General features: G+C 48.7%; 1 protein-coding gene across 1 annotated transcript; it reads left to right on the top strand.

Moving 5' to 3' along the window:
- The first annotated feature begins 4,084 nt into the window (after positions 1-4,084).
- LOC127531682 (uncharacterized) lies at positions 4,085-9,083 on the top strand. The gene is made up of 3 exons (XM_051941509.1): positions 4,085-4,370; positions 4,444-7,941; positions 9,059-9,083. Exons 2-3 carry the CDS (start codon positions 6,968-6,970, stop codon positions 9,081-9,083), a joined length of 999 nt encoding a protein of 332 aa, XP_051797469.1. The 5' UTR covers positions 4,085-4,370; positions 4,444-6,967.
- Positions 9,084-10,369: the final 1,286 nt, after the last annotated feature.

Below are 10,369 nucleotides of genomic sequence, written 5' to 3'. Positions count from 1 at the left end.
AAAGATCCCGCGAAAGCCGGGATGCAAACCAGGGATCTTCTTGCTGTAAGGCGAAAGTGCTAACGACTACCCCACTGTGCAGCCCCAATCCAATCCAACTGTATTTATATAGCACTTTAAACAACCACAGATTGAAACAAAGTGCTGTACATACAGAACAAGGCAAATAAAATCACAATAATGTTGGATATTAATGAATACTGGACATTCTTTTTTATTATTTAGTCATGTTATTTTTAATGGTTTGTTCATACTTTTCATCTGAGATACAGTATTTGCAGGGTTTTTCAAAGAGAAACATAAATATTCAACATTGTTGAATATTGTCTGAATATTGTATGTTTCTATTTTTTTAAAGATTTTATAATTATGATGATGATGATGATGATGATGATGGTGATGGTGATTATTGTTGTTGTTAAATATATTGGTAGTTGTGGTTACAGTATTTTTGTGCTTTCTATATACTATTAATGATAATCTTAATAATAGTTATTCCGTCTGTGAAGGTTTAACGGTGGTGGGTGAGTGGAAAGAGTAGGAGGGAGGAGGGGGAGGAAGGGGGAGGGAGGGTGTTAAAAAAGCAGAAGAAGGACATTAATCTTCTTCCCTTTTTATTTTTCTGCTTCTCTCTCTTTTCTCTCCTCAACACTTTTTTAACTTCTCTCTCTCCTATTGGAACCTTAAGGTTTCTTATTTTTTCACTCTTTTCCCGTTTTTTGAAACTCAAATTTGGCGGCCTATAAGTATTCGAAAACGCATGGAACTCCACATACACATGAGGAGCTACCAAATTTGATAGGTATATGCAGCAGTCAGGCTGAACAAAAAAGTGAGTGACAGCCATATCCTAAACTCACCAGGAAGTTCGGCATTTTGAATTGTCTGTATGAAATTTTATGATTGTTGCTCATTTTCAAGAGTTATAAACTCTAAGGGAGTAACTCCAAATCACCTCAGATTTGAAAAGTACATAGGCCTTGGTGAAGTTTGAGGCAGTACATTTGCACTTGGCCAGTATATACATCAGGTATTTGTGATCAAAAGTTATCAAAATCTTCCACAAAAGTCTGAGGATGTGGCCATGGTGGCCTTGAGAATTTTGATGCTTTGCGATAAAACATCAGCAGCTGTCTAACTTTCCTCTGCATGCTCCAATTTGCCTCAAACTTTAAATGTTTAATCACAGCTCTGCTGTGATCACATCCAGATGCCAAAATACATTACACAGCATGTAATGAATCAGAGGGGCCACTGCAGTGCTTGACTGTACATTTAAAAATAAAAATAATTTTAGACAAAAAAAAAATACAGTACTGTATTGTAGATGTGGCCGGATGGTTTCTCCCTCCTAGCCACTGTGTGGCACTGTGCTATTTCAATCGTCGCTGTGACAGCGGGGTGGTATCCGGCGCCGCTGCATATATATACACAGGTGGTTGGTTTCACCTCAGTCTCATGCTTTCTCTTGAGCTCTCCCCGTGGTGGTAACTGCAGCCAAGCGGGCTGGATCTGGCGTGATCAATCGGGACGCACATAATTGGCATTGAAGTCCAGGTTGGTCTCAGCCCCTGTGCTGGCCTATGCAGACTTCTCACAGCCGTTCATTCTGGAGATTGATGCGAGCCACAGTGGCCTGGGTGCGGTCCTATCACAGGAGACTGACACTGGTGTCAGACCTATTGCTTATGCCAGTAGAGGCCTTAGGCCTACTGAGCGTAACATGTCAAACTACAGCTCCATGAAGCTTGAGTTCCTTGCCTTAAAATGGGCTATGACGGAGAAATTTCGAGTGTATCTTCTTGGACATAAGTGCACTGTCTACACTGACAATAACCCGCTGAGTTATATTCAGTCTGCCAAACTGGGAGCTACAGAGCACCGCTGGGCTGCACAACTTGCTGCTTTCGATTTTGATATTAAATATCGTTCTGGTCACAGCAATAAAAACGCTGATGCACTGTCAAGGCAGTGTGTGTCTGGCTCCAATATTGTTGCACAATCTTTGCCAGGCACCTCTGTTCCAGCAAGCCTGCAGGAAGCATCACATTCTGATCCAACAGTGGCAGCTACTCAGGCTGTGGTTTCCGTGTTTCCGTCCCATTCTGTTACAGATATCAGTGGTTTGCAGGAGGCTGATCCTCTCCTGCGTGAGGTTCTGGTGTTTTGGCGGCGGCGGGCCCTGCCTACTCGGGATGAGAGGCAGCGGCTGTCTACACCAGGTTTGGCACTATTGCGTCAATGGGACAGTCTCGTGGAGAAGGACGGGGTCCTGTTCCGCCAAGTATTTCGTTCAGATGGCGGAGAAGAGTTTCTCCAGCTAATCTTGCCTGCAGCCCTCAAGCAGGAGCTTTTACATCAGCTTCACCAGGAACATGGCCACCAGGGCATTGAGAGGACCACTGAACTGGTCAGGCGGCGTTGTTACTGGCCTGGAATGTCCTCTGACATTAAGAAGTGGGTCCAAGAGTGTGAGCGTTGCCAAGTGGCTAAGGACTCTGCACCGGTGCCACATAGTTTTATGGGCCATTTGCTTGCTTCTCAGCCAAATGAGATCTTGGCTGTCGACTTTACACTGCTTGAGCCTTCCAGAGGTGGTTTTGAGAATGTGTTGGTCATGACTGATGTGTTTAGTAAGTTTGCTGTAGCTGTCCCTACACGGGATCAGCGGGCCTCTACAGTGGCCCAGGTCTTGATCCATGAGTGGTTTTATAAGTTTGGTGTTCCAAGTCGTCTTCACTCTGACCAGGGAAAGAGTTTTGAGAATTCTTTGATCCAGCAGCTTTGCTGCTTGTATGATGTAGCAAAATCTCGTACTACCCCTTACCATCCTGCGGGAAACGGTCAATGCGAGCGGTTTAGTCGCACGCTTCATAACCTGTTGCGCACCCTACCAGCTTCAAGGAAGCGAGATTGGGCCTCCTGTTTGCCACAGGTGCTATTTTGTTATAACACCACACCACATCAGGCAACTGGGGAGTCTCCGTTTTATTTAATGTTTGGACAGGAACCTCGGCTTCCTGTGGACTTTCTCTTAGGTCGGGTCCAGGATCCAATACAAGGGGGAGTACAGGACTGGATGGTGGAGCATCAAGCCCGTCTTAAAGTTGCTGTGGAAGGTGCTCGTGAGAGGTTGTTGGCTGCTGCCAGCTGCCGGAAGGAGCGGCATGATCAGCGGGTCCGTGATGTCCCGTTGGTGGTGGGTCAGTTGGTCTATCTGCAGGACCATGGTGTTAGGGGCCGTCACAAGATCCATGACCTTTGGAGCTCTGTGGTGTACCAGGTTGTAAAGGTTCCTCCTCAGGACGGTGTGGTATACTCCGTTGCTCCAACAGATGATTTGTCCAAGGTGCGGAATGTGCACCGTAGTATGTTGAAAGCTGGAGTTAGGCCAGAGGAATCAGTTCCTCTACAGGGTGTGTCTTCTCCCCCTCATCTGGCGGTGCTTGATAGTGACTCTTTTGAGGATAGCGAGGTGGACTTGTGTGTTGTCATCCCTGAAATAGATGTTCGACCTGTGGAGGCACCAGGCTTTCCTCATTCTGCAGACTCTCCTCTGAGAACCCCTCAATCAGAGAGGAGGTCTGGTCAGGTATCATTCCCGGCACAGGGAGATCCTGTGTTATGCTCTTCTCAGTCCCCTACAGACCCGCCTAGTACTAGTCGGCAGGCATTACGCCGGACTATTCGTTCCACCGCCGGTCATCACTCTAATGTTCATCATCTCCCTCAGCCTGCTATTTGTTAGGACGGAGCAGTTCCTGGGCATCAAGGGCCTATGGCTAATGTCCAACTGGCTGTTTTTAGGCCTTGGTGTTGATGGGTCAACTGTTCATCGTTGGGTCAACGATGCAAAAGCAGGGGGTAGATGTGGCCGGATGGTTTCTCCCTCCTAGCCACTGTGTGGCACTGTGCTATTTCAATCGTCGTTGTGACAGCGGGGTGGTATCCGGCGCCGCTGCATATATATATACACAGGTGGGTGGTTTCACCTCAGTCTCATGCTTTCTCTTGAGCTCTCCCCGTGGTGGTAACTGCAGCCAAGCGGGCTGGATCTGGCGTGATCAATCGGGACGCACATAATATCATCGGTACGGGTAATGGGCTTTTCCCCCTTCCCTTTTATGTGATGTGCAGCGCATTTAGTGACAGCCTGCTTTACTTTGTTTAGTGACGCTGGGAGACGGGTCGCTCCGTTCAGCGTGCCGTGGGTGCTTCTGTGACGACAGGGTAAGCTATGCGGTCCACATTATGTGATCTGATGTGTCAACTGGTCCCTGATTTTGTGTGGTTGCTGCAGTTTATTTGCTGCTGCTGTCGTTGGATCTCCTCCTCCTACATTGCTTCTACGCTGCGCCACAGCTAACCGGGTATGTATCGCTCAATGAGGAAGTGATCAATGAAGTCCAGGTGATGTTATTTAATGACGTCCACCTTTACTAGGTTGCAGCTAAACGTGTGGTTCCCTGGACTGGCGGCTGTCTCGGCTGTCTCGGCTGTCTCGGCTGTCCCGGCTGTCCCGGCTGTCCCGGCTGTTTCGGCTGTCTCGGTTCTTCTTTCTTTTCGCCGGCTCTTCGTTGCGGCTCTTGTTCTCGGTCTGTTTGCCGGCTCTGTGATTGGTGCCGACAACTTGCTGTTTTTGACTGTGTTGGTGTGTATTTTCATTAGGTTTACCGCCAACGTGTGTAGAGTTACTGCATTGTACTTTTTCTGTTAAAAACCTCAGGCTATGAGGATTATCATGCCTCATATGTCACCTGTGTTTTAAAAGTTATTGTGTGGAGTGAGTGTGCGTGTGTGTTTTACTGTGTATATTGGTCTGGTCACCAGCACTGCTAAATCAGGAGTACTAATTACTTGTTTCTTTTGTGCAGGTTTGGTGAGCCTCGGCGGCAGTTTAATCCCTGGTGGTGGTTCACGGATCCCTTTTTCGTTGGTGTGTTGTCACAGGTGTGATTATTTGGACCCCCTTTTTCTTCTTTTTGGTTATTTGTTTGCCTGCCGCCATGGTAAGCCAGCCTGCTCTCTTTGTTTAAGTTTAGTACTCCTGATTCTCTCTTTTAAACTGGTGGCTTGCTTTTTATATTTAATGCCATAATTAATAAAGAAATTGTTGTATTTTTGGAAACACGTCTCAGCCCAAGTGAATATGAACCTGTGTGCCTTCAGTGTTTAAATGGTCCTTGGTTGATCATGTTGAATTGAATGTCCCGGGGGTGAAATTCCCCTGGGTGGCGTTGTCGCAATATTTATGTGAATCCAAGCCATTTTTCTCCATTCCCCTTCCCTTAGAGCTTCCCTCCGCCACGCCACATTCTGGCGTTGTCAGCAGGATTTCACATTTTAAAGGGCAGAGACGTGTTCCTCATGTTGTTTTTGTTTTTTTTCTTCTTGTGGTGTTAATTTTAAGTGTACATGCAGTGGTAGAGCCGAGGCAGCAGTCTTAATCCTAGGGATTTCCTTTAGTTTGTTACCTGTGAGAGGCCTTGGTGCAGCTTCTTCTTCGTAGGTATGGAGGAGGAGGCGCAGCGACTCAGGGACCTTGTGTCACAGCTTAAAGCGGAAAACGAACGGCTCCGGCAGCAGTGGGCTGCAGATGTCAGTGGAGCGGCTTCTTCATCTTCCGCTGCTTCAGCTAGGCAGGCTTCTGCTGCAGCTGAAGCCGCTGCTGTTACAGAGCGGCTGGTTGTTATTCCTAGGGACCGTAAATGTTCCATGTTTAATGGTAGGTCTGGTATAGAAATAACAGAGTGGATAGAGGAGATAGAAGCCTGTATGCGTACCCGCCGTCTTTCTATTGCAGATCAGGCGTTGTTTATTTTTGACCATTTAGAGGGAGAAGCAAAAGAGATTAGATTTCGGCCTAGTCGAGAGCGAGGTGATCCACCCACTGTGTTTGCCATCTTAAAGGACCTATATGGTTGTGCTCAGTCCCATGTCATTCTACAGCAGGCTTTCTTTTCTCGCCATCAACTTGAGGGTGAAACCCTGCAGGAGTTCTCCTTGGCCCTTTTGGCTTTAATGGAGCGGGTGAAGCAGTGTGTGCCGGATGGGATGCCCAATGCCGATAAGCTTCTTCGTGATCAGTTTACGGAGCATGTTCTTGACAGTGCTCTCCGTCAAGAGCTTAAACAGTTTGTGCGTGGTCAGCCTGATGCCACCCTGTTGGAGCTGCGCAGCGAGGCTATTAGGTGGGAGAGAGAGGGTCTCCCTGGGGGTGCTAGGGGGCGAAGTGTTTCTCTTCCTGCGGTTCATGGCTTCCAGTATGGGGTGCAGGGCCATCTTAACCCAGTCCAATCGGTTGCCCTGTCGAACCCTGATTGGGATGAGTTAATGGAGCTTATGAAGCAGCAACAGGAGCAGCTCAACCAGCTTACCCAAACAGTAGCATCCTTGCATGCTCCTTACTTACCAAATCGCACTTCTGGTAGTCGTCCTGTCATCTGTAGAAGGTGTCAGCAGCCAGGCCATTTTGCTCGAGATTGCAAAGCTGAGCGGTTTCCCTCTCATGGTCGTGTCAATGAGGGTGCTGGCTTGGGCTTAAACTCAGCCAAGCGCTCTAATCCCTGCTACCAGTCGGGAAACTAAAGCCCACTGAGCTGTTGAGCCACAGCTCAGTTGGGGGGTCAACAGGCTCACTGGACAGTGCAGAGGTGGGATTGATTGCTCCCTGTTCAAATATTGATGTTTCCATTGGGGGAGTTCCTGTTTCATGCTTGGTTGACACTGGTTCCATGGTGTCTACTATTACTGAAAGTTTTTTTTCCTTGCACAATTTGCGCTTTGGGGCCATGATCGCCTGCAGTCTTGCCACTGGTTACAGCTACGAGCCGCTAATGGATTAGCGATTCCATATCTCGGCTATTTGGAGCTGGATGTTCTTTGTGGCAAGGTGATTCCCCGTTGTGGAATCCTTGTTGTTAAAGATCCTCCTGGTGCCGTGTCTCCAGTTCCCGGGATCCTAGGGATGAATGTGATTCGTCGCTGCTATCGTGAACTTTTTGGGACATTTGGTCCTTCTCTTTTTGAGTCTCCACCTGTATCACAGGCACCCGGTCCAGTGGTCATGGCTTTGGAGGAGTGTCATCAGTCAGCCACTCTGGCTCCACAGAGCACTGTTAGCACTGTGAGGGTTCGAGGTAAACATGCTGTACGTATACGTGGTGGGGTGATGCAGCTAGTTGCTAGTACCTGTCACGAACGGTTCTCAGGCCAGGTTGCCCTGCTTGAGCCCCCTGAGGCAGGTTTGCCTGCTGGCTTATTAATCTCTCCCTGCCTAGTACGGGTTGTTCGGGGGACAGCTTATGTCCCGGTTGTCAATGTTGGGACCACAGAGATTCTTCTTTATCCAAGGACTAGTATTGGTGTTTTGAGTGTTGCTGAGGTTGTCAGTCTTCCTGCAGGTGTGACGGAGGTGAGGTCCACGGCCGCTGTTTCCTCACAGGCAGCTGCTACTCCGGTACCAGATAGGTTTGACTCCCTGGACCTGTCTGCTTTGGGTGAGCAGGAACAGGCAGAAGTGAGGTCATTGTTGCAGAAGTATCAGGCTGTCTTTTCAGTTCATGATGGAGATTTGGGTTGCACTAATCTTATCTCACATGGCATTCCATTGACTGATGATATTCCAGTCCGGCAGCGCCATCGTCGCATCCCTCCGTCAGATTATGAGGCAGTAAAGGCACATATTAACCAGCTTCTGGAGTCTCAGGTCATTAGGGAGAGCAGTAGCCCTTATGCTTCTCCAATTGTTTTGGTTAGGAAGAAGGATGGCAGTCTGCGCTTGTGTGTAGATTATCGCCTTCTTAACAGTAAGACTCGGAAGGATGCTTCCCTCTGCCACGCATTGAGGAGAGTTTGGATGCACTTTCAGGGGCCCGTTGGTTTTCAACCATTGATCTGGCCAGTGGTTATAATCAGGTCCCTGTTGCTGAGCAGGACAAGGCTAAAACAGCTTTCTGTACTCCCTTTGGCTTATTTGAATTCAACCGTATGCCATTTGGGTTGTGTAATGCCCCCAGCACATTCCAGCGACTGATGCAAAGGATGTTTGGCAATCAGCAGGGCCAGTCCTTGCTGCTTTATCTTGATGACATCATTGTCTTTTCATCCTCGGTTCAGCAACATCTGCAGCGGCTGGAAGTGGTTCTTGGGCGGCTCCAGAGGGAAGGACTGAAAGCAAAACTTGAGAAGTGCAGGTTCTTTCAACAGGAGGTTGGATACCTGGGTCATGTTATTTCCAGTGAAGGTGTTTCCACTGACCCTGCGAAAATTGAAGCGGTTGCTAAGTGGCAGCGTCCCCGTAATGTTGCAGAGCTGCGCTCCTTTTTAGGTTTTGCCAGCTATTATCGTCGGTTTGTTGAGGGATTTGCAAAGTTGGCAGGCCCTCTTCATCAGTTAACAGTAACAGTAGGAGCCTCAAAGTCCAAGAAAGGATCAGGCCAGGCTCTGGGTGCTTCATGGACACCCCAGTGTGAGAAGAGTTTTGAGGCATTGAAGTCCAGGTTGGTCTCAGCCCCTGTGCTGGCCTATGCAGACTTCTCACAGCCGTTCATTCTGGAGATTGATGCGAGCCACAGTGGCCTGGGTGCGGTCCTATCACAGGAGACTGACACTGGTGTCAGACCTATTGCTTATGCCAGTAGAGGCCTTAGGCCTACTGAGCGTAACATGTCAAACTACAGCTCCATGAAGCTTGAGTTCCTTGCCTTAAAATGGGCTATGACGGAGAAATTTCGAGTGTATCTTCTTGGACATAAGTGCACTGTCTACACTGACAATAACCCGCTGAGTTATATTCAGTCTGCCAAACTGGGAGCTACAGAGCACCGCTGGGCTGCACAACTTGCTGCTTTCGATTTTGATATTAAATATCGTTCTGGTCACAGCAATAAAAACGCTGATGCACTGTCAAGGCAGTGTGTGTCTGGCTCCAATATTGTTGCACAATCTTTGCCAGGCACCTCTGTTCCAGCAAGCCTGCAGGAAGCATCACATTCTGATCCAACAGTGGCAGCTACTCAGGCTGTGGTTTCCGTGTTTCCGTCCCATTCTGTTACAGATATCAGTGGTTTGCAGGAGGCTGATCCTCTCCTGCGTGAGGTTCTGGTGTTTTGGCGGCGGCGGGCCCTGCCTACTCGGGATGAGAGGCAGCGGCTGTCTACACCAGGTTTGGCACTATTGCGTCAATGGGACAGTCTCGTGGAGAAGGACGGGGTCCTGTTCCGCCAAGTATTTCGTTCAGATGGCGGAGAAGAGTTTCTCCAGCTAATCTTGCCTGCAGCCCTCAAGCAGGAGCTTTTACATCAGCTTCACCAGGAACATGGCCACCAGGGCATTGAGAGGACCACTGAACTGGTCAGGCGGCGTTGTTACTGGCCTGGAATGTCCTCTGACATTAAGAAGTGGGTCCAAGAGTGTGAGCGTTGCCAAGTGGCTAAGGACTCTGCACCGGTGCCACATAGTTTTATGGGCCATTTGCTTGCTTCTCAGCCAAATGAGATCTTGGCTGTCGACTTTACACTGCTTGAGCCTTCCAGAGGTGGTTTTGAGAATGTGTTGGTCATGACTGATGTGTTTAGTAAGTTTGCTGTAGCTGTCCCTACACGGGATCAGCGGGCCTCTACAGTGGCCCAGGTCTTGATCCATGAGTGGTTTTATAAGTTTGGTGTTCCAAGTCGTCTTCACTCTGACCAGGGAAAGAGTTTTGAGAATTCTTTGATCCAGCAGCTTTGCTGCTTGTATGATGTAGCAAAATCTCGTACTACCCCTTACCATCCTGCGGGAAACGGTCAATGCGAGCGGTTTAGTCGCACGCTTCATAACCTGTTGCGCACCCTACCAGCTTCAAGGAAGCGAGATTGGGCCTCCTGTTTGCCACAGGTGCTATTTTGTTATAACACCACACCACATCAGGCAACTGGGGAGTCTCCGTTTTATTTAATGTTTGGACAGGAACCTCGGCTTCCTGTGGACTTTCTCTTAGGTCGGGTCCAGGATCCAATACAAGGGGGAGTACAGGACTGGATGGTGGAGCATCAAGCCCGTCTTAAAGTTGCTGTGGAAGGTGCTCGTGAGAGGTTGTTGGCTGCTGCCAGCTGCCGGAAGGAGCGGCATGATCAGCGGGTCCGTGATGTCCCGTTGGTGGTGGGTCAGTTGGTCTATCTGCAGGACCATGGTGTTAGGGGCCGTCACAAGATCCATGACCTTTGGAGCTCTGTGGTGTACCAGGTTGTAAAGGTTCCTCCTCAGGACGGTTTGATATACTCCGTTGCTCCAACAGATGATTTGTCAAAGGTGCGGAATGTGCACCGTAGTATGTTGAAAGCTGGAGTTAGGCCAGAGGAATCAGTTCCTCTACAGGGTGTGTCTT

Source organism: Acanthochromis polyacanthus, chromosome 21 (assembly GCF_021347895.1).
Source record: "Acanthochromis polyacanthus isolate Apoly-LR-REF ecotype Palm Island chromosome 21, KAUST_Apoly_ChrSc, whole genome shotgun sequence".
Classification (NCBI taxonomy): domain Eukaryota; kingdom Metazoa; phylum Chordata; class Actinopteri; family Pomacentridae; genus Acanthochromis; species Acanthochromis polyacanthus.
This window is presented reverse-complemented; position numbering and strand designations above follow the sequence as displayed.